This window comes from Myodes glareolus, chromosome 2, assembly GCF_982192425.1.
Source record: "Myodes glareolus chromosome 2, mMyoGla1.1, whole genome shotgun sequence".
NCBI classification, from domain to species: domain Eukaryota; kingdom Metazoa; phylum Chordata; class Mammalia; order Rodentia; family Cricetidae; genus Myodes; species Myodes glareolus.
In genome coordinates this window covers 44,665,229-44,693,196 of record NC_142027.1, presented here as the reverse complement: position 1 = coordinate 44,693,196, position 27,968 = coordinate 44,665,229, and the positions used below count along the sequence as shown (strand labels likewise).

Here is a 27,968-nt window from a genome sequence, read left to right as displayed (position 1 = left end):
GGTTTGAGTGAAAGCTTCGCCGTGCGGATTAACGGGTGGTTTCCAAACTGGTCGCAGGAATTAGGCGTTTGTCCTTGTCTCGCAAGTGGCGTGGGCTGGCTGAGGCCGGTAGTTGAGGTGCCGACAGCGGCTGTAGTGGGAGTGTTGGAGCATCCGCTTGGGTAAACCTTATTCCCTGATCCTTGTTCCCGGTTTCTGACCTGGCGTGGTATTTCATGGTTTTCTCCTGTCCGTCCCCGCCTTCTCTAGTCCCCTCTCCTCGACCACCCTCTTGTCTTGGTCCTCTTCTTAATCTTCCAAAGAACCATTGCCCGGGAGCGGCCCATGTGCGACCTCGGGTAGGACGGACTCGGCGGCATCGACTGTGGTCCGGGAGCCCCCTGGGACTGTGGGGTGTCGGAGTCTGGACGCTCCTGAGCACAGCTGGTGGAGGGTCCCTGGGTTCGCACGGGCCCCTTACAGGACGAAGGGATGGAGAGTTCGTGAAATACAGTAACAAAAACTGTAGAGGCCTCGTCGAATCCAAGTTCTAGAACTTGGGAAGTAGTATTTTGAAATAGTCGTAACAAACCAGGCGTCCTGCACCCACTTTGTTCTTTTATCTTCCACTCTTCATCCAGCGTAGTCTTTTTTTTATCACAAATTTAACTTCGTAACTCCTTGCTTAAAGTAGTGACAGGTTTAAAAAGAAAAGGATGCCTTATAGTTGTCGTTATTGTGGATGCAGGTGTGAAACAAGTGAATTCTGTGGAAGCTGACAGGATACGTGCCCGGAAGATGTATTGAAAGTTTGATTTAAGTACTTGAGTAGCTTATGCTAGGTGCTAGCGTTGGTGAACAAGATGAAGTTTCTGATCCTAGAGATGTAGGTAGAAACTGTACAAATTATGAGGAAATGTGAAGGAGAGCATTAGATGCTACTGTTGCGAAGACCAAATAACATGACCCAAAGCCTAAAGACCTTTAAGAAAATACTTTGGGCTTATCGTTGAGGGCTGAGGGAACCGGTGTGTGGATATGAGGTTAACTATGGCAAAAGCAGAGGGATTTCAGCTTTGTTTCTCCCAACTCTACACCTGGGCCACGGCAGTCCTTAATTATTGCTGTTATTATTTTGGTTTTTTTGAGACAGTGTTTTTCTGTAGCTTTGGAGCCTATCCTGGAACTAGCTCTTGTAGAGAGCAGGCTGGCCTTGAACTCACAGAGATCCGCCTGCCTCTGCCTCCCTAGTGCTGGGATTAAAGGCATCCACCACCACCGCCTGGCAGTTTTTAAATGTTTGTACAATTAGAATATAGGTCTAGACTGGGTAGGGTGAAGTTGGGAGATGCCTGTTTACTGTGAAGAGAGAGATAAAATAAGAACATTACACCGAGAAGGCTCCATAGAGTAGAGAAGTTCCTCTCTTAGGTGTCAGCGACTGTAGAAACTAACTAATCTGGAAATGTGGGCTCACTGTTTTTTTTTTTTTTCACTATCTCCAGTTTTTAAGAGTTGTGGGACGCTGAAGTCTATATGCATTATATGTTACATGTGGACAACTGAGTCATAAAATGTTCTAAACATTCCATATGGGCTGCCAGTTTCAGGGCTCAATCTCAGTGGCTTTGATCCAGAGACTGGATAGTCTAGATTGGGGAAGTAGTGAAGGAGCGAAGGCTCTGGTCAGGAAGGAGGAGTTAAAATTTGAGAGTCTTGGACTAGCCAGCCTGCCTGAGCTCCAGTTTCATTAGTTACTCCTTTGTGTGTGTCTTCAGGGGAGTAGCATGTATTTCACCCGAGTCAGGCTTCTGAACGTGAGGTTACCTCTTCCTCATGCATTCCCCTCCTCACAACGGCTCGAAACGCTACTTGGGTTTTTTTTTTCCTAGCATATTGTTGGGTCCTTTTGATTGTGTTTCTGTAACAAATTGCATTCATCGTGTCCTTGCAATTCTTCCTTTCTTTCTCAGTTTAGGTTTTCTTACTACAGCACCTGATACAGCCACAATGCCACCAGCTACATCTCATCAGCTCACTGGTGTAAGAAGTCAGATGGGGGAATTTGTTCTGTTCAGTTGAACCCATATACCAGCCCAGAAGCAGAGCATGTTAGATCTGATTTAATTCATACATTAACTGCATGAGAAAGGCACTTTAATTACATATGTGAGGAAACCGAGGCTGTGGGTTTTCTGGGGCCAACAGTAAGAAGTTGGCCTGGAATTTCCAAGCTTCAAACTGTTGGCCAGAAAAGCCTTGATGTCACCCCTTTGCACTGATCCGCAAGACCGCGGAGGTCCATCCGACAGAGGAGCCAGGCCGAACAGCGAGCAGTGCAGGGACCTCTCCATGCGGAGTGTTCATTTGCAGGATGCAAAATAGCCATGGGATAGATTGGAGTAATGATCATGGACTTTGTTGATTATTAGAGTAATCTAGAGGGATTTTAAAATTAGGAGCATTCCTAATCTGGTTCTTCTATATTAGCTGAAGCAGTGCTCCTGGGAATGGGGCCCAGGGTTGGTTAGTATGCTTCAAATGCTAGCTAACTGATTCGACTTTGCAGAGTTGAAAGCAAATGCTCTGAATCTTAGAGTGTGAGGATGGGGACAGAGGAGAGCAAAGCAATGGGAGGCGATACAGAAAACGATAGGTGTGACGGCCTCGTCTGACCTTTGGCATGTTTCTGAAGTTGTGTTCTGTTCTGTCAATGACTGGGCATGTAGAAGAAAAAGCAAAATTTGGTTTTTAGTACACCGTGTAGACAAAATTGGAAAGATGATCAAAAGTATCTGATGGTGTGTTGTGGTTCTGATTTGGTAATGAATCCAGACATTCCTAAACATCTAGGGTGACGTCGAGGCTCTAGGATTGCCGGTTTGAACCTAGTGAGTCTAGGCGCTACTTCGTTATCTCCACGTGTGTATGGTTATGCCTGAGTACTGTGGTTTAAAATAGATATTGTAACCTAATTTTTCCTTTATTGTAAGTATGACCTTAACCACCCCTCCCCATAAAAAGTGTATGTATTGGTTATTTAGGATTTTATAATATAGTACTGCAGATATTATTTCTTACAGAAAGAAGCGTTAAATCTGATAGGGCGGTTACTTCAGAGTTCAATTAAAGGTTCAGTTGAAAACTGGGGTTAATCACAATGTGATGCTCATAGAAATGGTTCAGCAGGTGTCTATTAAATTCTTTTCTGTATAATCAGAAATGCCAGCTGTGGTCTGCGGAGAGCCTAGAGAGCCTGGCTAGTTCAGTCTGGTCCTATCAGAGTTAGGTGGAAGCAGCCCTAGTTAGCACGTCCTCCTGGCACCACTCAATGCTCTCATTCATCACAGCACCCATTTCCTTCTGAGTGAAGCCTGTGTAAGCCTTGGTCAGGCTCAGACAGCAGCCGGAATGTAGCCTCTCTGACTTGAGTCCGCAGCTCAGGCGCTGTCACATGTCAGAGACTTGAAGAGCACAGCTTTCTGAGCTGTGGCCTGCAAGATAGATACTGTCGGCATCTGCTTTGCTCTTCAAGGAGCCGAGTATCAAAGGGGTCCCATCCTTCTTTTCCTTCCTATTTTTTAAGGTTTAGAAGGCATTTACTGAATAATTAGATTTAACTTCCAAAGCTGGTAAAGCACTTTTGGATCTTAGCGTTAATTTCTCATCCCGACAACGGCAAGTTACTTATGTGCTTATTCTGTTCTTAGTGTGTGACTTCAACGTGGAAGTGTTACTATGTAAACATTCTTGAATCTTAGCGGGAAAATTTTGCTGAAAAGAAGTGTAGTCTAGGGTAATTGTTCGGACTCTCTTGATTTCTCGCCATTCCTAGAGAGCATGCCGTTAAGAATAGTGAACTCTCTCAGAGGTTTGTGTTTTGTTCCTGTTTCTCTTCGTGAACCAAAGTGGTGATGATGTAATATATCATTGTCAGAAATAACATAGGATTATGTCAGGCTCTTTAGGTGTGGTCTTTTGTGTGCTATAGAAGAAGACCTGGCTTTCTGTTAAATACTGAAGTGTGAGAAATCTTTTAAAACAATGTCTGAATGCTTTTGTGGTGCTTTAAGAACAATGACAGCTACCGGTTAGAGGTGGTTGTAGATTAAAATGATTATCATGTCCTCATGCCTACTAATCCCCACCCCCCAATCCATATAGTTGAAGCTTGCTGTTGAAGATGGCAGACCCAGATGTCCTCACCGAGGTTCCAGCAGCATTGAAACGGCTAGCCAAGTATGTCATCCGGGGCTTCTACGGCATTGAGCACGTGTTGACTTTGGACATCTTGATCCGAAACCCTTGTGTAAAGGAAGAGGACATGCTGGAGCTGCTCAAGTTTGACCGGAAGCAGCTTCGGTCTGTTTTGAACAACTTGAAGGGAGACAAGTTCATCAAGTGCAGAATGAGGGTAGAGACGGCTGCGGATGGGAAAACCACACGCCATAACTACTACTTCATCAACTATCGCACTCTTGTTAATGTCGTCAAATACAAACTGGACCACATGAGAAGGAGGATTGAGACGGATGAGAGAAATTCCACCAATCGGGCTTCCTTCAAATGTCCCGTCTGTTGCAGTACTTTCACGGACCTAGAAGCTAATCAGCTGTTTGACCCTATGACAGGTGAGACTTACCCAGTTTATGAATCAGGTAAACTAAGATGGCTACTCGCTCTTTGTAATTGTTCTAAGTTGTAAGCCAATCATAGGCTTTGTCGGAGTGAGTAGATCAGTGTGAATCAGCATACAGCTCTGCTGTCTTGGATGCTTGGCTTACAACTCTGAGGAGTTTTTGCATTGCCCTTTTCCTTCACACGGAAGTGTACTTTCCATGGAGTTCTCCCACTGATGGCGCTCCTGAGCCCCCCACCCTGTTTGCTGCTGCAGCCTAATCTCTGGGTTGATTCTCTGCCACTTTGAGGCTCTTCTGACTTGTGACCTCATTCTTCAGCAAATTATTTTAAGTCTATTTATGTCCATCACTGGCAGGCAAGCTTATAAGCATATTGAAGGAGACCCCTGTATAGCGGGGACTCCCACTCAGACCCTAGATTAAGCACAAACCACACCCAAACACCTGTTTTCACAGAGAGAGCCTTGATTAAGCGGGAAAGAAAAGTGGCTGCTTCCTCACTCGGGCAGAAACAGCAGCAAATGACCTTGCAGGTGTGACTTTTAAGAGGAGGAAAAGGGGAGGTCTGTGTTAGGATGGGCTAGGATGTAGTGGTGAGGGAGATAGGGGACCTGAGCGGGGAAGGGGGGAGGGGGGCAAAGGAGATGGAGAGGAGACAGATGTGGCACATGGAAATGGCAGTTTATAAAGGTAAAGGGGAAAATCCCATGTTAGGATGGGGTGTTTAATTTTAATTGGGTGTCTTAATTAGGTGAGCCAAAGGGGGCTCTTGATAGCTGATCTTTGGTAGTTAGCCTTAGGAGGAGGAAGTGACCAAATAAAGAAATAGACCTTGGTGGGTAACCTGAAGAATATAATCTAATGGGTCTTAGCAAGGCAGAGGGAGTGGGGGAGAGGAACAAGGCCTTCCCTGCCATGTTTACCAGGCCTTGGCTGGCCAGAGTCCCTTCACATTGACACAATAGGCTTAAATGCTTTGCCAGTAGAGTGTGTAACTAGGACATGTGCTGTGGATTTGGGGGAGGTCTCCAGAGGGAGGAGTAGCTGAGACCTAAAAGATTAAATGAGAATTAACCAGACCAAATAATTTAATCTAACAAATGGATCAATAATTTAGATCAATTAATGGAAGAGAGTTGTTAATAGCATATATGATGTGCCTCATTTAATCAGATACTGTACTTTTAAGAATTTTCATTAACACAATTTATGAACCATGTTTTCCAAAAATATAGTATATCTGGCATTAATATGAGAAACATTAAAGTGCTGGGTTAAATGGTTATTTTTAAATTAAACTAGGCATGAGACAATTTTTTTTGTCAAATACTTGGACCAGTTTTGTCTTGTTACTTTTAGTGGGCTCATTTTATCTGGGAGAGAGGGTTTTGTGTTTTTTGTTTTGGTTGTCGTTTGTTTTTGAGACCAGATGGCCCTTTTGTGCTCAGGCTGGAACTCACTGAGTTGACCTTGAACTACTGTTGACCTTCTGCCCCGGTCTCCTGAGTGCTGGTGTCTTATCCGGGTACCACCCTGCCTCGTGCATTGGTTGCTTTTTGTTACTGTGATAAGGCAACACACCCGAAACTGACTTGTGAAAGAGTTTTTACTTTTAGTTTACAGTTCCAGAGGGCGGGTCTGTAATGGTGGAGAAGACGTGATGGCAGGCGGTTGGAGCAGCAAGGCTAAGAAGATACTAGGCTTCATTTACACTGCAGGAAGCAGAGGGAGCTAACTGTCAGGGACTGACGTTATAAACTTTCCAAGTCTGGCCCCAGTGACATACCTCCTCTGGCAAGGGTCTACCTCTTAAAGTTTACCCTCCACAAATAGTACCGTCAGCAGGAAGTTAAGTGTTCAAGTACTTGAGCCTCTGGGAGACATTTCTCATCTAAAGGCTCACACCTAACTAGGAGAACTCTTTTATTTATTTATTTATTTATAAATAAAAATTTCCACTTTCTCCCCTCCTCCCAATACCCTCCCATTCCCCCCACTCCCTCTCCTCCTCCCTCTCCAGTCCTAAGAGCAGTCAGGGTTTCCTGCCCTGTGGGAAGTTCAAGGTCCTCAGCCCTCCCTCCAGATCTAGGAAGGTGAGCATCCAAACAGACTAGGATCCCAAAAAGCCAGAACGTGCAGACGAAACAAGACCCAGTGCCATTGTCAATGGCTTCTCAGTCAGCCCCCAGGTCAGCCACATTCAGAGAATCCGGTTTGATCACATGCTCGTTCAGTCCCAGTCCACCTGACCTTGGTGAGCTCTCATTAGATCAGTCCCCTTGTATCAGTGGGTGAACGCACCCCTCGCGGTCCTGACTTCCTTTTTCATGTTCTCCCTCCTTCTGCTCCTCATTTGGACCTTGGGGGCTCAGTCCAGTGATCCAATGTGGGTCTCCGTCTCTATCTCCATCCATCGTCGGATGAGGGTTCCCTCTGATCCTGCCTTCCTTGCTCACGTTCTCCCTCCATCTGCTTCTCATTTGGACCTAGGGAGTTAAGTCCAGTAGGAGAACTCTTTTTTGTTGTTGTTGTTTATTTATTGTATTTTCAAGATAGAGTTACGCTCTAGCTCTAGCCAAAGATGATCAGGAGCCCACTATTTTACACAGCCTGATCTTGAACTCTTGGTAATTCTACGCCAGGCCCCCTAATCCTGGGATTATAAATATGAGGTACAATGCTTGGCTATGAGATCTTGACCATCAGAAAATCTAATTAACTATCTTGGGTGTAAGCATTGTTTGCGTATGCCAGAGGAATTTCTAGAATGTACCCGGAGCTCTTCATAAATAGGCTAGCTAAGTCTTGGGATTTTTGTCATTTACTGTACTAGGTTTCTTACAGCAGTTAAGGGTTCTGGTTTTGTTGTTTTTGTTGATGTTACCGTGGTCTGTCTTATCCTACTGGATGACAGTGAGAGGTGGTGTCGAGCTTCTCAGAAAGTTAATCTGTAGCAATATGCTTCTGCATTTATTCATCATTTGAGTCCTATTTCATTTTTGTGAAACTTTTATAGATATTAACCCATGCTGCTTTTTGATTATCACCATGTTTTGTGTGGATGAAACGAGTTGTAATCAGCAGATAGCCTTTGGAAAAGTTGTCTTGATTCACAAGTATAGCTAGGGTTATTAGCGTGAAGGAGCTGATAGCGAATGAAGGCAGGAAAAGATTTTTCTGAAAAGAAACTAAAGCTGAGATGAACGTTTTGTTGCTAGTCTGAGCACAGACTGTATTTCCAGTATGAGGGTGATAGCATGAATGTAGGGAGAAGGTCTGTGGGAGAGCAGGAAAAACCACTAACTCTTGATGTCATCGAGAACAGAGCATCCGAAAAGCTTGCACTAAAGCTCAGTTGGTGACTTTTTTGCTCCGGGTGCAGCCTGACTTAGCATAACTGAAAATTTGTGATCAATCAAGGACTCTTGTTGTCTAATGTGCTTACCATCTGATAATGATGTGGCTCTTACCGGGCTTTACAGAAGAACAAAATATGCTGTTTATTAGGTTCCATTCTATGTGTTAATTCAGAGGTAACAAGCATTTGTGTGTGTGTGTTTTAATTCTTAAACTACTATACCTTGATAGTCTTCCTTTGTCTTTAGAAATCCTTGTGGGATCCCCCACCCCCTTTATTTCCTCCTTGTTTTGTTTAGTTTTTATCTCTCCCGACTTCATTATGGAGAAAATGGGAAGTAAACATACATGAGGCAGGGCTACGGGGTCCTTTCTCTGATAATATTTACACACTGTTTACACTTGTACACAGTCCATTTCCTCCTAACCTCAGTCCTCTGCACACCTCACATTTATCCTATTTGCAGGCTGATACTGAAGGTTAATGGTGTCTCTGGTGTGATGATGGAGAGGACTGAAGGGCTTCTTTGTTCGGTTGGTTAGGTTTTGAGAATGGGACTCAGGTAGCCCAGACTGGCCTTGAGCTTGCTTTGTAGTTGAGAATGATCTGATTACTGACCTTCTGCCTTTACCTTCTAGGTGCATAGAATATAGGCCTATGTCATCCACTAGCTAAGATGGGGACCAGAGAGCTCCTCTTTCTATTTTGTCCTCAGCAATTCTAGGTTGAACTGTGGTTTATTTTACCTTCAGGTAACATTTAGTAATTGGATTAGAGCCTTCCATACTTTGATACTTTGGTAAAAAGTTCTGAACTCAAATATGTGGGCAGCTCTTTGCTAATGAACAAAAGGAAGTAACTCCTAGATGAACTCCCCAGGAGCATGGGGAATTCTGTATTCAGTGAGGAAGGATTATTTTGCTGTCAATTCATGTATAGGCCAGTGATCTCATACTATAGTATAGTTTTTCCCTACCACCTATTCTTTTCCTACAGATTTGTAGATTTTCTCCATCTTAGCCATTCATCCTGGTCTTCCTGGGTCCAGCTATGAATGTTTGGTCTATGGAGAGCCTTCCTCCCTCCCCACTCCCCCATTTAGAGTAATTTTCAATGTGGTCAACATTTAACAAGCAACACAACTTGGTCATCCACACAGTTCATGTGCAATGCAGTTGCAAAAAAAAAAAAAAATTGAAAAAAAACAGAAAAAAAACCCTAAATATGTTTTAAGTAAATTTATGATTTTTTTATTGGACTGCATTCATAGTTAGCATATGGCTAGTGGGCTGCAGGTTGGACAAGCTTGGTAGTCTCTGCCCACCAGTTCTGAGCTTCAGAAGTTTAATCAGACAAAAATAGCTGTTTCAGTTCCAGAAATATGGGGAGGTTATATAATTAAAACAGACATGACATGAGATCCCTCAGATCAGCAGAATAGCATTTTGTGGTTCCTAAGTGCATGTTTTAGATTTAGCAAGCTTTCTAACAATGTAAATAGACTCAGTATTTCTATCTTAACACTTGCAGTCACATGTGATGTAGCTAATGGCACTTCTGAGTTAAGTTTAGCAACATGTGTTATTCTCTTTATATGTTAGGGTTAGCTGAAACGGAAATAGCTTTATGTTTTCCATTTTTAATTTAAAAATATGCACCCGTAATTTCAGAGAAGTTTTCAAGAAGGAAAAAAAAAAAGAAATCACCCAAACCATCAGCCTTTTTGTATTTTACCTATATTTATAATGGAAGCCTAGAATATTTTTTGGTCTCTTGGTTGCTTAAGGTACCAAACTCTTATTTCTTTTTATAGCATTTAAGATACAGTTAATGGGTCTGGTTTTCCCTGCCTTAGCATGATTATTTTGTTTTTTGCCCTCTATTGTAAATAGAATGCTTTGTATTCCTTTGTATATATACATTTTATTCTTGATAAAATTTTTCTCAGTAGTTAGAATATTGCCTAAAGAATGTAGTTTTTTTGACTTCTATAAATGCTTATGTGGCACTGTGGTTTTATTTTAAGTGGAATAAAATTCTCAAGTGTTAGAGTTAGAAATATGTTGGAAGCCTTTATTATTACCTAAAGACCCACAGAAACTCATATTAAATCAACTTTGAAGTGTGTGTAATTAGAATTTCTTAAAGGAATACATTTACTTAATAAAATCTTAGCATCAACGTATAGGGGTGGCGTAGGTAAGTCAAGTCACAGGTCTAGGGATGGGAGGGTTGGGTTGCTGGGATGCTCTGCACAGAATATCAGGGAGGGGTGTGGGAGTCTTCATGGGGATTTAGCCCATTTTCTCAGGTTCCCTAGGAAAGATATAATCAATTTTAGTATTAGTATTAAGAAGAATTTACTGGCTAAATAAAATCTTTAGTTATAAATAGTTCAAAATTAGCCAACAGTAATTGATTATAGTGGTTCATACCTGTAATCCCAGCACTCAGGAGGCCACAATAGGGTGATTGCTACAAGTTCAAGGCTAGCCTAAACTAGTAAGTTCCAGGCCATCCAAGGCTAAAGAGTGAGATTCTGTCTCAAAGCCAACAGTGGGACTAGACATTCTCTGTTGATGAGTTAGAAGTAATTTAGAATATTCAAGTCAACTTGATATCTAAACTAGGATCCGACATTTGTGAAACTTTCAGATGTGTTAATGTTTGCCTTGATAGGATGAGTTACTTCTTCCTGTCTTCATCCCTCACTGCTCGGAGCAGTAGATGTCTTGTAAGCAGTGTTTGCAGTTCCTGAAATGCTCAAAGCACAAACTCAAGAAATCTAGGATCGTTTGCTCTATTGCTGAGTTCTGGGTCTCAAAATTGTGTGCAAGATGCATTAATTAGAAAATGATGCCGACAAGCTGCAGATTAGCTGACTTAGAGACTGCATTGCAGCTTTAGCAGTCATCCAAGCACTGTGGTCATGTTGTTAGTTTACTCTTCCCCAGCTCTGCTACATGTCGCCTCTTTACAATGAGTCCCAGAACCTGGGAGTAGTTGACGGTTAAACTAGATAAATGTCCATATGCAGGAGGACAAAAGCCAGCTTCCTTGATAAATTCAGTTTGGGGGTAGGGATTGTATTTTGTTTATCATCAATACATTTAAGATCTCAATTTCAAAAAAGCTAAACTTACCCTATTTTGGCCTTTTATGTACTTATTTATTTTTGCAGTGCTATACAGTGAATTGTTAAGGGATGAATTAATTTAGTTTTGTGATAGGTACACTAATTATGAAACATAACTATGTTGCTGTTATGTGTGTTAGATAATAATAATTTTTTTCACCTATTTTCCCATATCAAATTAAACTGAAGCCACTTGTATTAGGAAAGTAGTTTGATAATCAGATATAATAAAAGGTGGCTTTTTGAGATTTCAGTATTTGACTTAATATTTTGATATATGTATCCCCCTAAATGAATTCTTAGAGCTTGTAACAAAGGAATGGATAGTGCTTTGGAGAAGTAAGAGTAGGCCAGGTCATTGCAGCTGTCTCTTTGGAATGCCCCGAAACCTTGTACTCAGACAGGTCAGTCTGGCAGAGCTCATAAGGTCTCCCAGGCTTGGGACTGGTTTTGCCCCTTGCCCACATTCCCAACAGCCATCTTGTATCTTGTGAGCAGCAGGGATGCCTTTCCTTGCCTTTTCGCAAGAACCATCCTCACTGCCCAGATGCCTGTGGGACCATGATGCCGTATCATGGGTGACTCCTTGAGTTTTTGTATGAGAAATAAAGCGGTGTCCCCTTTGCTCTGCTGCTGCTTCTCTTTCTTTCTCTCCCTTTCTTCGTAATACTTACCCGTAGTTGATGGTATTTCTTTATCTTGACTGCCTGCCAGTAGAATATGAGCACCAGGAAGATAGCTCAGAATAGGGTTGGCCGGATTTAGGAAAGCATAATGTGGAAAAGCCATGAGGACATCAGACCTACTGATTTTGGTCGAGGCTTCTGTGCAGTAGTCATGTGATCGTCCCTTGCCTGTCCAACCTCGAGGATGTGGGCTGCATTGGGATGACTCATGCAGCACTGCACTCTATCAGAGTAGTTGGGCCTATTTTGACTTTTAAATTTAATCTTTGTAATTTAAAAAAATTTAAATTTTTAATTTTTTTTAATTTAAAAGTAAAGGAAAAATGACTAAATGGTATCTCAGTCTGATGGACACCTTTGATAGATGTTTGACAGCGAGACACGGATGGGTAGATAGCCCTTGGGTTGTCTGTAGTTGGAGGAGGAATACCATCTTCAGTAGTTAATTGTGATTTGATTTTTGCTGCCTCTACGAGTGTCATCATTTATTATTGTAGCCCTTGTCTTGGTTATGGGTATCCCAAGCACTCCATTGTCGAACAAAGGATGTGAAACAGGTTTTTCGCCTTGGCTTTATTTGTGTTTAATGTTTCCTTGGCTGAATACTCAATGGGTATCAGTTAAAGTGAGTAACTTGTGAGAGGCAGGCGAGGTGCGCAGGCCTTGCCCAGTGTACTCAGCACTTAAATGTCTGTCTCACTGGGCGATGGTGGCGCACGCCTTTAATCCCAGCACTCGGGAGGCAGAAGCAGGCGGGTCTCTGTGAGTTTGAGGCCAGCCTGGTCTACAGAGTGAGTTCCAGGGAAGGCTCCAAAGCCACAGAGAAACCCTGCCTCGACTTCTATTGACTTTTTGGTGGTTTTTCTTTTACCCTTTGTTACAAGTCCTTTTCTCCACCCTTCTCCACTCTGAATTCAGTTTTGTTCCTTTCTTATATTTGGAAAGTTAAAATGATACAGAAATTCTTTCCCATTTTCTTTGATGTGTGACTTACCTTCATTACAGAGCTAGGACATTGCTGTACTATCAAATAAATGATCCTAAAATGGTTCTGAAATGCCTATTTGTAAAAGTATCTTTTTCTCCCTACTTCAAATGCCTATTTGCAACTGGATTTACTTTGATCCTTCTAGCAAACATAATAGGTTAGCGGTCAGCTAAGTAAATGCCAGCCATGCGATAGGCACTTAATGCTTGTTAAACTCTTTGGTGCAATTTCTTCCTTTTTCTATTCCTACTTAAGAAGAGTACTTAGTATCTACATGGGAAAATAATACAGGATCAGGTTTTCAAAGTCAACCAGAACTGAAAGGCAGACTAGTAACAAAAGACAAGTAAGGACTTCAGAGAGGTTGGTGGTGGTGTGCCAGCATTAATTGTTCTCTGACTATTCCAAGCTGTCTCCTGTCTCCATATTAACATAATGTATGCAGTATGTGTGAGGAATTCAAGAATAAGCCATCCAAGGTAAGGTCAACCACAGCTTCTAAATACCTGTTGAACTAAAACACTCACACCAACATAGGACCTAATATGACAGATTGAAGATGATCCTCTACAGAGACTATCAAAGAGAGCTAAAAGTACTTTTAGAAGCAGTTAATAGTCTATACAGCTTTGCCTTTAAAGGAAGACATCCCATTCCTCCATGTTAACGCGAAGCAAGTGGCTCTGGGCAAGTTTGTTAGATTCAAGCTGGCAGAGACAATAAGCTGGGAAGGGGTGTGAAATTCAGTTTAGTCTTTGGAAGCAGACATTTTGTGTTTTGAATCAAGGTTTAGTGGTTTTTGTTTTCAAGATGTAATGTAGTAAACTTAGTATCTCTAAGCCTTTATTCTCATATATGTCAAGCTTGGACAATATTATACAGACTTGCCTCTGATGAATACATGGGAATATTTATAAAGTAACTTTCTTTAATAGTTTGTGAGAATAGATATGTAACCCTTTTCCTTGCCAATCCTGTCATCGTCAGATTTGTCCACAGTATTGTGCAGCTTTCCCTTTCTCTGCTCCCATTGGAAGATCTGGCTTGTGTGTTCTCTATAACGTGACTTGACTTCAGTTTTTGGCATCTCTGTCAGGCAGCTCACAACATCCTGTAACTTAAGCTTCAGACGTCCATTACTGTCTTTTGGCCTTACAGGCACCTGCACATACATGTGTTTGTATGTACACACAAACACAATTAAAAAATAAACTCTTAAAAAAAACCACAAGTGAAAGAAATAGCCCTTTGGCAATGCGTAGAACCACCACCAGCTTTGGTTTTAGGTATTTATGTGGCAAAAGGTACAGTGGAAAGTTCCAAGAAAACTCAAGTCTCAGGTCAGAGGCGGGAAACCTTCCAGATAAGTCTTAGCTCCATGCATCCACCGGTGTTTTAGTAAAACTTCCACACAGAAGGGCACCAGCCTGCTCTCTGCTTATATCATCATTGTTTTTATTGATTTAATTATGTTTGTTTTACATCCTGCCCTCAGTTTCCCCTCCTTTCTCTATCCCCAGTTCCTCCCTCCACCCTACCTCAGTCCCTACCCCCTAATCCACTCCTCCATTTCTCTTCAGGAAAAGGTAGGTCCCCCGTGCATGTGAACGGAAAGGATACGGCACATCGAGTTGCAGTAAGACTGAACACCTCCCCTTGTATTAAGGCCGGCGAGGAGTAGGGTCCCAAAGCCAGTCAAAGAGTCAGAGACAGCCCCTGTTCCCTCTGTTAGGAGTCCCCCAAGAGGACCAAGCTACACTACTGTAACATATATGCAGTGTGCCTAGGTCAGTCCCATGTAGGCTCCCTGGTTGTCGGTTTGCTCCTGTGAGCCCAGGTTAGTTGATTCTATGGGTTTTCTTGTGGTGTCCTTGGCCCTTCTGGCTCCTGTAATCCTTTCTCCCCCTCTTCTGTAGGATTCCCTGAGCTCTGCCGAAGGCTTGGCTGTGCGTCCACAACTGTTTTCACCAGTTCCTCAATGAAACCTCTGATGACAATTGGGCTAGGCACCGATCTATGTGTATAGGTCACCCTTACCCCAGCACATCCCGTAGGCAAGACAGACTGTAGGTTGAAGGTTACATGAATTGGGTTGGTTTCCCAACTCCCTCCCCTTGAAGTCTTGCTTGATCACAGGAGATGGCCAGTTTAGGCTACATATCCTCTATTGCTAGCCACCTTAACTAAGGTTATCCTTGTGGATTCCTGGGAGATTCCCTTGCACCAGATTTTTACCTGACCCCAAAATGCCCCCCCCCCGCCTCGCTCCAACATGGTTGTTCATGTTCCCATCCTCACCTGCCCTCAGTACACTCAAAAAGTCTCTGCTATTTCCCCTTCCCAGGAAGATCTGAGTGTCTGCCTCTCCCGTGAACCCTCCTTCTTACCTAGTCTCTCTGTGTTTGTGGATTGTTGCAAGGCTATCCATTATTTTATAAGATAATATCCACTTATGAGTGAGTATTTATATTGTTTGTCTTTCTGAGTCTGGGTTACCTCACTCAGGATGATTTTTTTTTTCTAGATCCATCCATTTGCCTGCAAATTTTATGATTTCATTGTTTTTACAGCTAAATTATAACTCCAATGTGTAGATGTACCACATTTTCTTTATTCATTCCTCAGTTGAAGGACATCTAGGTTCTTGCTATTACAAATCAAGTTGCTATGAACATAGTTGAGCAAGTGTCCTTGTGGTGTGACTGAGTATCCTTTTGGTATATGCCCAAGAATGGTATAGTTGGGCTTGTGGTAGATTGAGATTTTGAACTGGGAAATTTTCTGAGAAATCACCATACTGATTTCCAAAGTGGCTGTACAAGTTTGCACTCCCACCAACTCCCATGCATTGCATGGAGCAGTGTTCCCCTTGCTCCACATCTTCTCCAGCATGAACTGTCATTTGTATTTTTGATCTTAGCCATTCTGACTGGTATAAGATGAAATTTCAGAGTCATTTTAATTTGCATTTTCCTGCAAATTAAATTTCCTGCTAAGGATAGTGAACATTTCTTTAAGTGTTTCTTGGTCGTTTGAGATTCCTCTGTTGAGAATTCTCTCGTTTAGGTGTGTGCCCCATTTTTTAATTGGATTATTTGGTTTGTTGTTTAGTTTCTTGAGTTCTTTATATATTTTGGATATTAGTCCTTTGTCAAATGTGTAGTTGGTGAAAATATTTTCCCATTCTGTAGGCTTATGTTTTGTCCTATTGACAGTGAGGTTCCATTTATTAATTGTTGATCCTAGCCTTTGTGCATTGGTGTCCTGGCAGGAAGTTGTCTCCTGTGCCGATGTGTTCAGGGCTATTTTTGTGATAGATGTGTGGATCTATTTGCATTCTTCTGCATGCACCATTTGTTGAAGATGCTTTCTTTTTTCCGTTATATAATTTTGACTTTGTTGTTGAAAATCGGGTGTGTGGATTTACTTCTGGGTCTTTCATTTGATTCCATTCACCTACCTGTTGGTTTTTTATGCCAATATCATGTGGTTTTTATTAGTATAGTTCTACAGTAGAGCTTGAAATCAGGGATGGTGATATCTTTGGTAGTTCTTTTATTGTACAGGATTGTTTTAGCTATCCTGGGTTTTTTGTTTTTCCACATGAAGTTGTCATCTCTTGTCTTAAGAAACTTTCTTGCATTGAGTTTGTCTATTGATTCTTGTACTTGCTCTCCCAAGTCTCTTTGGATATGTGATCTACTTGGGCATTAGTTACCACCCCTGTGTTTTGTACTCTCATATTTGATTTTCTAGTCTGATAGCCTCTCTTGAGCTTTCAATAGTTGTAGTAAGTGGGTTTCTAAAGCATATCTGTTTTAACAGTCAATGAATAACATATTAATAACATATATTCAGATATCTAAAAGCAATGTGATGTTTTTTATCAAAAAAGAAAAGGAAAATTACTTATTTTTTTTAACATTGGTAAATGGTATTCTTGTCCAGTTGATAATTCTCATGTCTTTTGTATGTACATGTTGGTTTGTATGCAGGAGCATGCAGCCTGTAGTGTTGGTACCTCAAATGCCGTCCTTTTTATTTTATATTTTTAAGTCAGAGTGCCTCCCTGGCCTGGCACTTGTCTCTTAGGCTAGACAGGCTGATCCTCAGGGATGTGCCTATCTCCCCAGTACTGGAACTATATATAAATACATACTACGTGTCCTGCCTTTTCTTTGTTAAGCCTGGGTTATGGGGTTGCGCTTAGGTCCTCATGTTTTCAATGGAAGCACTTTACTTACTGTCTGAGCTGTCCTCCCAGCCCCGATGACTCCAAAATCTTTATGTTCTTTAGCCAGACATGCATATAACAAACACTTAAATTTGCACATGCAAGAGAAACTACATGTCAAGAGGTGTGTTCAACTGTTTTAGTAACATGGTGCTTGAGAGACTTTGGTAATTTTCTAGAGGATTCAAAAACTGGTGACTGGCCCAGTGGGTAAAGGTACCTGCCTCCAAACCTGAGAACCCGAGTGGGACCCACACTCGGGAAGAGAGAACTGACTTATGTATACACTGTGACATGTATATGGGTGCTTACATGTGACTGTATACATACATACACACAGATACACATATAAATATTACTTTAAAATGTTAAATAAAAATGGGGTTAGTTCTTTAATGGGGTGTTTTAATAGATTTAATAGCCGTATCTTATGTATGTGGCTAGAATAGCAAAAGGGTAAAACTGATTGGCAAAGGATCAGTAGTAACTTAGATTCACTGGAAATTGTCCATGGTTTTGCAGAGTCCATGTCTGTCTATCAGGCAGTCTTCTACATGACTTGGTTCTGATTCGCTTCTTTGATGGTTACATTTAATGTGACATTCTTTCTGACCAACCAACCAACCACAGCCTAGCCATGAGGTCTGGGCTGCCTCCTAGCTTTGAGGTACTGTCCGTCCTCTTCTGTACTGGGGATGGATGTAGAAAATTGAGAAGATAATGTTCTAGAAGTGATGAGTGATCAAAGCATTCGCTTATTCTTGGCCATGGGGGTAGGAGGCCTGGAAACATATTCAATTGGGAAAATGTCTGGAGGATTTGGTGTCATACGGAAATAGAAATGCTTATTTTGTTTATTCTGTTACTGGGAAAGAGGGGAGGAGATAGTCCTTGTTATGTGTCCTGCACTAGTAGTCAGTTACCCTCCTTAATCCCTCAGGTAGTTCTGTAGGAAAGGAGGAATGCATGCCCTGGGAGTAAGGCCAAACTGGAATCGCACGTCTGGTAGTAGTGCAGACTGTTAGGTAGTAAGACACTAGTTAGCATCATAGTTGAGCTGATTTGATTCCTCCCCATCGCCCAGCTATTTGGGTGACCTTGATGCTATCCATCACGGTACAGTCCTAGCTAAAGGCGCTGTTATTTTCCTGTATTAGCTGTATGACTTTGGACAAATTATGAATTCCTTGAGAGCCTTGGTTCTGCTGGCCCTTTCCAGAATTAGTGTATAGATCAAAAAGTGCAAGGGCATACTTTAGAAACAACACTGTGTAAATAAAGGATTTGTTAATCACAGATGTTTATGACTGGGTTATAATATTTTGGGACCAAATTTTGCAGGGTCTTGATATTACTTTGCAGGTGTTAGAGATTGAGCTATCAAATAGACTTCAGATCAGGAGGTTAGGGTAATAACTAGGGTGGTACAGGAACCAGAGCTGGGGAGGAGAGCCTAAATATCATTGCAGTTCTATGTTGAATGTAAGGGATATGAAAGCAAAATAAGTTCCTTGAATTTCTTTTGAGATTGCTTTGAATACATTTCTTTAAATACAAATAGTATATAAACATTAAATGATAGCCCTTAAAGAGGTGGCTATTTGTTAAGAGCACCCCATGCCTTTGCGGAGGACGATCCGCGTTTAGTTTTCAGCATGTCAGTCAGGCAGCTCACAGCCTCATGCAATTTAAGCTGCGGGGTCGTTAACCATCTTCTGTCTCACTGGCACCTGCACATACATGTGTATGTGTGCGCACACAAGCATACAGTTAAAAACTCTTAAAAAACACCACAAATAAAAGAAATAGCCCTGTGGCAATGCCTGAAACCACGAACAGCTTTTAGTTTTAGGTATTTATGTGGCGTTTTCTAAAATACTAATCCAATTGTGTAATATATGAAGAAAACTTTTGGAAGCACTAAGCTTTAAGTAATAAGCTGTAAATTATAATAAATATAAATGTATTAGAAATGTTGTGATTTTCAAAAACTATTGGGGATGAAATTTTGAAATGCATAAAAATTATGGGCATGTATAAAGATGGACATATCAGGTAAATAAGAAATTTTAGAAATTTTAGAAAATTGTAGAATCTAGATGGTAGGTACATAGGTAATCATTGTACAGTTTTTCTTGACTTTTTGATGTAAAAGTTTTACTAAAACATTGGTGGAGGCATGGAGCTAAGGCTTCTCTGGAATACTTCCTTCTTCTGACCTGAGATTTGACTTTTTCTGTAGGAACTTTCCGCTGTACCTTTTGCCACACAGAGGTAGAAGAAGATGAATCAGCAATGCCCAAAAAAGATGCTCGCACACTTTTGGCAAGATTTAATGAACAAATTGAGCCGATTTATGCATTGCTTCGGGAGACAGAGGATGTAAACTTGGCCTATGAGATACTTGAACCAGAACCCACAGAAATTCCGGCCCTGAAGCAGAGGTGAGTGGAAGCCTGTGCCTTGACCTTTTCCACCTTGCTTTGGTTTTGATTTTGGAGGGCCAGAGTGAACACTCCAGAAACTGAAGACTGAATGCCACAGAGGTTCTCAGCTCTGCCGTGCTTGTCTTATTAACTTGTGCCTGTAATCAGATTTGTTGTTACTGAATGTAGTAGAATGGAAGCCTGCGACAAAAATCTTTTAAGTAGTCAGGTTTCACCTCAACCATTCCTGGTTGAGCCTGCAAATCTCAGCCAATTGTAGCTAATCCCAAATTAGTTGTGCCTCTTGGGAATATTTAAATTTTCTTAGTCATTTTTTTTTTAATTTTTTTAAATTTTTTTGGTTCTTCGAGATAGGCTTTCACTGTGTAGCTCTGACTGTCCTGGAACCAGGCTGGCCTCGAACTCAGAGATCCACTTGTTTCTGCCTCCTGAGTGCTAGGATTAAAGGCGTGCACCACCACTGCCTGACTCGTAGTCAACTTTTAAAGGCCAAAATTCTCTCAGGAATACAGCATTTTCCTATAGATTTGTGTTTGCTTTTGTATTAGCATGTACACTTTGCTAGACTGTTTGCATATGTGCTTCGTTTTTACTGACCCTCCTCCCTGATTTCTCTGCCAGGCCCCTGCCTCCACTTGCAGCCCCCATATACACCATTACATCCCACACGGTCCCCTCCTCTTTCCATTTTGATGTCACATATATTTTATTCTTTGCCAACCGAGATCCACACCCCTTGTGCCTCAAAACCTCTAATTATTGTTCTCTCTCTAGTTCTATGACCAACACCCATGTGTGTACTCACATGCACACATATGTAAACATTTAAAGCTAGGGCTTATGTATGAGTGAGAGCATACAGCATTTTGTTTTAGTCTTCTGAAACATTTTAAACACATGCTTCTTGTCTTGCTCAGTTTTAATGCAGTCTTCTGAAGATATAGTGTAGCCGTGAGTTAACACTGCAAACAGTGGCTCCTTCCTCCTTTTTCAATGTGCTGTGGTGTTTGAATCACTAGGCAGACTTAGTTCTACTATGCCATGAAAAGGCATTGTGTTTTAAAAAATTTATTTGCTTTTAGTTTATGTGTGTGAATGTTTTGCCTGCATGCATGTATGTAAGTTCACCACAAATATATATGTCTGGTGCCCACAGAAGCTAGAAGGTATCAGATCCCCTGGAACTAAAATTACAGCTAGTTGTGAGCTACCCTGTGGGTACTGGGAAGTAAACCTAGGTTCTCTGCAAGAGCAGCAAATGCCTTTAACCTCTGAGCCATCTTTCTAACCCATAGGAATTAGATTACTTTTTGAATTGCCTGAGGGAGAACTGGTGTCAGGGAGTGTTCTCTTGTTCTGCCCCGTCTCCTTTCCTTCTTCCTGACACTAAGGTGAATTCGTATCCACAGACCTGCTCCTAACTCTAGAGCTCACAATTATGATTGTATTTGTGTGGGGGTTTGACATTTCTGTTTCATATTTATTTATTTATTTATTGAAAATAGATTTTCGTTCATACAGTATATTCTGATTCTGATTTTCCCTCTTCCAACTCTTTCTAAATCCTTCCCACTTCCCCACTCACACAAATCCACAGTGTTTCTTTTTCTCAGGAGAAAACATAAACATCTACATAATAATAAAATAATAATAATAATAATAACATCAACAATATAAGATAAAATAAAAACAGACAAACTGGAATAGGACAAAACCAACATAAAAAAGAGCCATAGAAAAGGCACAAGAAATACATACAGATGCTGAGACACACACATTCACATACATAGAAAATTCTTAAAACAAAACTGGAAACCATAATATATAAGCAAAGGGGAAAGGAAAAAACCCAGAGAAGCGTTATCAGACAAAATACCTCCAAAAATGATGTTGAGTTCATTTGGTGTTGGCCATCTACTGAGTATGGTGCCTGCCCTTAGGTGTGGTTTATATACCCAGCGAGATTCCATTGGAGAAAACTAATTTTTCCTTTGCGAGTGATTATCAATTAGCTTCTGGATTAAAGATGGGGTCATGTGTCCCCTTCCCCTCCGCACTGGGACCCCAATGGCTTGGACATGTGCAGGCCTTGTGTACGCTGCCCCAGTTCGTCTGTGTGTCAGTACTCATATGTCTAGAAGACCTGTTTCCTTGGTGTCTTTCACCCCCATTAACTCTTAAGAGGTTTTCCACCTCATCTTCCGCAGTTCCCTGATCACTGAGGGGAGGAATTTAATGAAGACAATGCAGCCCATGTAGGACCGACTGTTCCAAGGTCTCTCACTCTCTGCACATTGTCCAGTTGTGGGTCTGTGTATCTGCTCCCATCTGCTGCAGGAGGAAGCCTCTCTGAAGATGGCTGAGCAAGGCATTGATCTGAGTCTAGCAGAATGGTATTAGGAATCATCTTATTGCTACTGCCCTTTAGTGAATCAGTAGTATTTGGTTTTCCCCTAGATCCATACCTACCTAGTCTCAGATCTTTGACCCCCAACAGGGCAGTGTTAATGATTCGCATGGAGTGGGTCTTAACTCCAATGAGATAGTGGTCAGCTACGCTCACAGCTCATGTGCTGTCATTGCGCCAGTGTATCCTGCAGGCAGGCACCTTGTAGATTTCCATGTTTGTACCTGGGTTGGCTTTTCCCCTTCTCCTCTGGCAGCGTGCAGAGGACCTTCCTTACCACCAGTGCTAGTCAGTAGGGGTGATGGCTCTAGATAAGCACCAGTTTGACTTCTCTGTGTTCAGAGTTGTCAGGGTTGTCTTCAGCAATAGGCACTTACCCATCAGTTTGTGGAGAGCAGCCAATGACCCTGGCAATAGTCTGGGTTTTGGAGGGCTTTCCATGGGACAGCTTTGGCCAACAACTCAATTAGATAACCCATTCCCAGCACTGGAGATTCATTTGGTGACAAGAGATGTCTGTTTGGGGCAAGTAGGGAAGAGAAACCTCTACTATATTAGGTTTCCGTCCAACCCCTCAAATAGCTCTTAGTTTTAGTTGTCCCTCTGGATTTCCTGCTTACCCTGCCTTCCCTTGCCCTCTCCATTTGATCGTCCCTTTTCAGTCCCTGCGTCGTCCCTCTGTGTTTCCTCTTTCTAGGGAGATCACATTTGCTACCCTCCCGGAAGTCAGATTTCAAGGGTGGCCTTCTTCATTCATTCCTGTTGTCATTTCTCACTATTTCCTTCTATCTCTTCATAGTACCTCTTTTGACTGCATGAGATAGTCAAAAGTTAACCCTATGAAGTTGATTGAGGATTATGTATAAAGAAAAACAGCCTCAGAGAGTTGACCGAGTAATAACAGTAATAAAGTAAGGACAGGTTCACACTGGAGCGCTGTGCCTTCTCTCTCCTGCTTGGAGTTAGCTGACTCTGGAAGCAACTTTTGAGGCAGATAGAAAAAGTGAAGATGTTGGCTGAGGATAGACAAAGCATAGCATTGAAAGGAGTTGGGGAAGCAGTGAGATGAGCAGGGAGAACTCTGCATGTAGGATAAGAACAAAAATAAAAATGAATCAGGACGAGAAAATGAAAGGAACATGAATGCTAAGGGAGAGAGCGATGTAAAAGGCCAAGCTGCACTGAAGTAGTGAGATTGCAGTGAAGGGAGGTGGAATGTCTAGTGACAGATATGGCCAAAGTGAGGCAAGTGGTAAACAACACAAAAGTCAACATCATTTGAATACAGAAAGGAACAGAAGGTAGAGGGAAGTCAAGTGCTTGCAATTATATCATGAGATATTTAAAAAAGCAAGACATAAAGATGGAGTGGATCTCTTTGGTCAGATCCAGAGTGGGAACAAGGAGATAGTAGAGAGGAGTTAAAAGAAAGTATTAAGACTAGATAGAACTGGTGCCAGGGAGAAAGGCTGTGGGCAAGGGTGGCACAGAGTATCCCTGGGTGCAGGTAAGATAATGAAAAGAATGCAGAGGCAGTTGCTGTAAAGTGGGCATTAAATAGCTTGTTGCTTGGTTTCAAAAGTATAGGACCTAGAGGCAGGGCGGGAGGGCTGAGGTTAAGCCCGAGACTACCTATAGAGAGTTGTCAGACGCATAGGGTTATAGAGCCGAGTAGCCAGCCAGACTCTTACACAGGCACACGAGAAGAAACTCAGTTCAACATGTAACAGACAGCCCAGGGCGCTCTGAAGTGGTCCCAGGAAGAAAGCCAGAACGAACAGAACAGCAAGGATGCTGGTTCCTGTGGCTTGTGAGGAAAGATGACTAAAGATTCAGATGAGCTGACTTCCAGAAGGCTAACAGAATGCAGGGAAGTGACTTAGAGAACTGTGAGAGAGGTGAGGGGAATCATACGGTCCTAGAGTACCTGTGGTGCTGGACAAACATCACAGAAGACTGAGCAGGTATCTCAGGAAGCATGATTGCTTGTGGGGTGAAACCTCTCAACAGGCATGGTAGAAACAAATCAGTATAGATCAAGAGTGAAAACTTTAAAACAGGGAAAATAGGAAGCAGGGAGAAGGCAAACTTAGCTTGGTTCATAGAAATGGGGAAGCCCAGTGATTGGAGAGAGAAGGATCCATCAGGGTTAGAGCGTTCCAGCAGGCAAAGAAGGCTGTAGAAGTTAAGAGCAAGCCAGACCAAGAAACAGATCAGAGCCCCTGTGAGGGGGAAAATGGCTGGGGGCAGATAGTGTAGTTATAGAAACAGAAAGGTGCACTGGCATTCTGAAGAGCGCTCTGTCCTCTGAGAGGCAGGAGGAGACTGTTAATTCTATGTTGAGGTCTGACGCTGTAGAGTAACTTCCTAACTTCTTCCATAGCCACACACAAAACCACCCTAGGTTAAAGTTAAACTAAGAAAATATTTTTAAAATACAATAATCTTTATTTTGTTTTGTTTTAAACAAAATTTTCGTAGAAAATATGACTAGGAGCTGTTTTCCAGACTAGTATCTTTAAGTAGGCTTTCATTGCCCTTCTCCCCATGCAAATTAATGGACATGTTACAATCTCTGAAACGTTGGTTATTCATAAATGTGAGAAGGTGCAGTGTTTGCAGAATTTAAGTCTGATGTAATCCATGCAGCTTCCACCCTGGGTTCTAGAGAGCTCTCTGAGAGCTGTTGAAGCATGCCTGCCGGATTGCTAGGCAGCTTCTGTTCAAACTGCTACTGCATTAGCCCTCTCTCCAGCTGTCCTTCATGCTCAGTGCCCAGACCTTAACTTTTCTTCTTGTTCTTTAATCTTTTTCTACAGCAAGGACCGAGCAGCCACTACTGCTGGGGCTGCCGGCCTGGCAGGTGGGCACCACCGGGAAGCATGGACCAGCAAAGGCCCCTCTTATGAGGATTTATATACTCAGAATGTGGTCATTAATATGGATGACCAAGATGATGTTCATCGCACCTCGCTGGAGGGGAAATCTGCCAAAGAGAGACCCATTTGGTTGAGAGAGAGCACTGTCCAAGGGGCCTTTGGTTCTGAGGAGATGAAGGAAGGTAAGAATAAGAAGTCAGTAATATGGCTATAGCATGGATTTTTGTCAAAAATTAAATTGGCTTAAAGGGGGATGCCTGAGTAATTCTTGGTTTTATTGAAAATTCATTGTGTGAAGTTGAGCAATAAGCATTAAAAACAGCCAGCATGTTGTTCTGTCTGTAAAGTCAAAACAAGAACTAGGTTTGTAAATTTTTAAAAGATTTGTTTATATTTATATGCATTAGTGTTTACTTGTCCACACGTATGGGTGCTACACGCACCTTTCTGAATGACTTTGAAGTTTGTGCAGTTTGCTTCAGGAAAATGAAACTGCCATTTTATTCATTTAGTAAATTCCTACTCGGTGCCTACCACGTGGCAGGTATTGTCCCGGTGGCTGAATAGGGTCACAGTGAATAAGGAAAATAGAGTTTTGTTGTGGCAGACTCCACATCCTTAAGAAGTAACAGAGGCAGTTGGCCCGGGTCACTGTGCAAGAGAACGGGTGCTGGGCACAAACAGCCTTCATAAAGTGGCAGTTGGGTGAAGATGGGATGGAGGGACGGTAGAGGAGAACTCTTGAGGGCAAACGGGCAGTGCAAACACCCTGAGAGAGTGTGCCTGTCTTTACAAGGAATACCAGCTGTAGCTGGAACAGAGTACGGATAAGGGTAGGTGGCCAGGAGAAGGTAGCACTTTATAGGCCATTGTAAGGCCTCTGGCTTTTACTCTGAGCAAGGTGAAGGGCTATGCCCTTGTCCCCGGTACACCGGCTGCTGTCCCACACATTCTTACCCAGGGTCTTAGAAGGTGCGCCCTTTATCACCTCCTAAAATAGTGCAGCTTGTGGGGAGGGGGAGAATTCACATCCAGGTAAACGTATGTAAACCTGCAAATTCCCTGGACTTAGTCATTGTGCTACTTAAGGCTTAATTTTTAAGGAATGTTTTAGATATTCTGTAGAACAGCAGCTCAGAAAATGGAGCCAGTGAAGTCTGCGCTATGTTAGTCACCAATTTAAACAGAACACATTGAAGTCTATTTTTCGTTAGTTACAGATGAATGCTGTTTGTATTGTGGGGTTGTGACTTTCTGGGTTTTAACTTCCAGGTGGCATCGATGTTGACACATTTCAGGAGCGTGAGGAAGCCCACACAGGGCCTGATGACAATGAGGAGGTCATGCGAGCTCTACTCATTCATGAGAAAAAGACTTCCTCAGCGACAGCCGGCTCGGTGGGAGCGTCCGCGCCAGTGACTGCTGCCAATGGCAGTGACTCGGAGAGCGAGACCAGTGAGTCGGATGATGACTCCCCGCCCCGGCCAGCAGCTGTGGCTCCCCATCACCGGGATGAGGACGAGGAAGACGACGAGTTTGAGGAAGTAGCTGATGACCCCATTGTTATGGTGGCTGGCTGTCCATTCTCCTACAGTGAAGTTAGCCAGCGGCCAGAGCTGGTAGCCCAGATGACCCCAGAGGAGAAGGAGGCATACATAGCCATGGGTCAGCGGATGTTTGAGGACCTCTTTGAGTGAGCTTTCCTGCTCTCTCCTCCGTTAGCTCATTTCAGAGAGAAACTCCCCACAAGTGCTTAAGTGGCTTCCTGCCCTCATGTTGTAAAGCACCTGTTAATCTAGTACAAAAGCATAACAGGAGAGAAAGTTTGGTTTTTATTTTTTTCTAAATGTCAGAAACTTCCAAGAAAGGTAGGTGGGCTATGAGTATTCCCTTCCCTCTTATTACTAAAGTATTAATATTTTTCCGTAATTCCTTATCTTCATATTTAGGACATATTTCTTCTCACTCAGACTAAAATGTTCCTGTCTACCTACAGACCCCTACTGGGGTAATCTTATCCTAATATGACTGTTTTCTGGTCAAGCATTTGAAACAATTCCTTGTAGTTCTGTAACCAAAGCAGCTTACCAAGAAGCAGATTGCTGCTTAGGGGAACCCCAAATACTTCATCTTTCCTCCAATTTGAGTTTGGGGTCAACCTGTAAAAGGGGCTAGAGAGAAAGAGAAGTTAGAGGAGAGGGCGCACACATGTCCAGGGTTACAGAGAGCAGCAGGTACCATGCTCTCCTGGAGACGTTAGAGGAGAGCATGCACGCACAAGGGTAAGGGGGCTGTGTCCAGGATTGAAGAACTGAGAGCGTGGGGACAGCGCCTTACAACTGCCCCAGTATGATTTATTTGTACATCTCCATGTTTAGCTGAGCCTGGTCCCACTTCCCTCCTGTTCTCTAGGCCTTTGCCAATGCTCTTAATTAGGGAGCTTTTCCCAGGAGAAAGCAGTAGAATGGCTGATTGCGCCACACCATCAAAGCCTGTGTCTCTCCTTTGAGTCTTACAGACATCATATCCTAGTGCTGCCCCTGAGACATTGAGCATTGTGACCTCAAGGAACATAGGCATCTTAGCATGGTGTTATTCCTCAAGGCAGAACTCTCAAAGTAAAGGACTTTCATGTACGGTCTACAGCAATTACATCTTAGAGTATTTCCCCTTGCATTGTGACTTTTAATTTTTGTTTTGTAGTATGTGTGTGAAGCGAAGAGCATTTTAGAGTATCTGAGCCTTGTATAAAGTGATGATTCATTTACCTGGTTGTTGGATGACTGAATATTGAGTTGACTTATTATTGTTTAAAATTTGTTCATTTCTAGCTCTGACATTTTGGAACATGGCTAGAATGACTCCTCTTCCCATTTAAAGATGTCAGAGACTTCTGGCCATCATCTAATATCATAGGTGCAATCGGATGCTATTGCAACTCTTTTGGAAGGGGGCAATGAATTGCCTTAAAATACCTTTTATGTATTTATCTTAAATACATGAACTGTTCAACTTTTAAATTTTGTTTTTTAAGCTTTCATGGTTCTAGAAATGTTAATTTTTAAACCATGATTAATGTTGAAACTGTGTTCTTTGTTGCATTTTATATGAGTATGTGTATGAGTGTGCTTTTCTATTGTGGAAAATGTATTAATAAAGGCACTGATTAAAGCAGTGTTGGAATTAGACTAGAGAGATGGTTGTACTCACTAAA

General features: G+C 42.2%; 1 protein-coding gene across 1 annotated transcript; it reads left to right on the top strand.

Moving 5' to 3' along the window:
• Position 1: 1 nt before the first annotated feature.
• Gtf2e1 (general transcription factor IIE subunit 1) lies at positions 2 to 27,947 on the top strand. Its single transcript, XM_048422981.3, has 5 exons — positions 2 to 161; positions 4,144 to 4,610; positions 19,264 to 19,465; positions 24,695 to 24,936; positions 26,027 to 27,947. Exons 2-5 carry the CDS (start codon positions 4,163 to 4,165, stop codon positions 26,449 to 26,451), a joined length of 1,317 nt encoding a protein of 438 aa, XP_048278938.3. The 5' UTR covers positions 2 to 161; positions 4,144 to 4,162; the 3' UTR covers positions 26,452 to 27,947.
• The last annotated feature ends 21 nt before the right edge of the window (positions 27,948 to 27,968 follow it).

Excerpts from the sequence above, each read along its gene's own strand:
- Gtf2e1 (XM_048422981.3), top strand. The coding sequence starts at position 4,163 with ATGGCAGACCCAGATGTCCTCACCGAGGTTCCAGCAGCATTGAAACGG. Across the intron at positions 4,611-19,263 it reads GCTGTTTGACCCTATGACAG|GAACTTTCCGCTGTACCTTT; the intron begins GTGAGACTTACC and ends CTTTTTCTGTAG. Across the intron at positions 19,466-24,694 it reads ATTCCGGCCCTGAAGCAGAG|CAAGGACCGAGCAGCCACTA; the intron begins GTGAGTGGAAGC and ends CTTTTTCTACAG.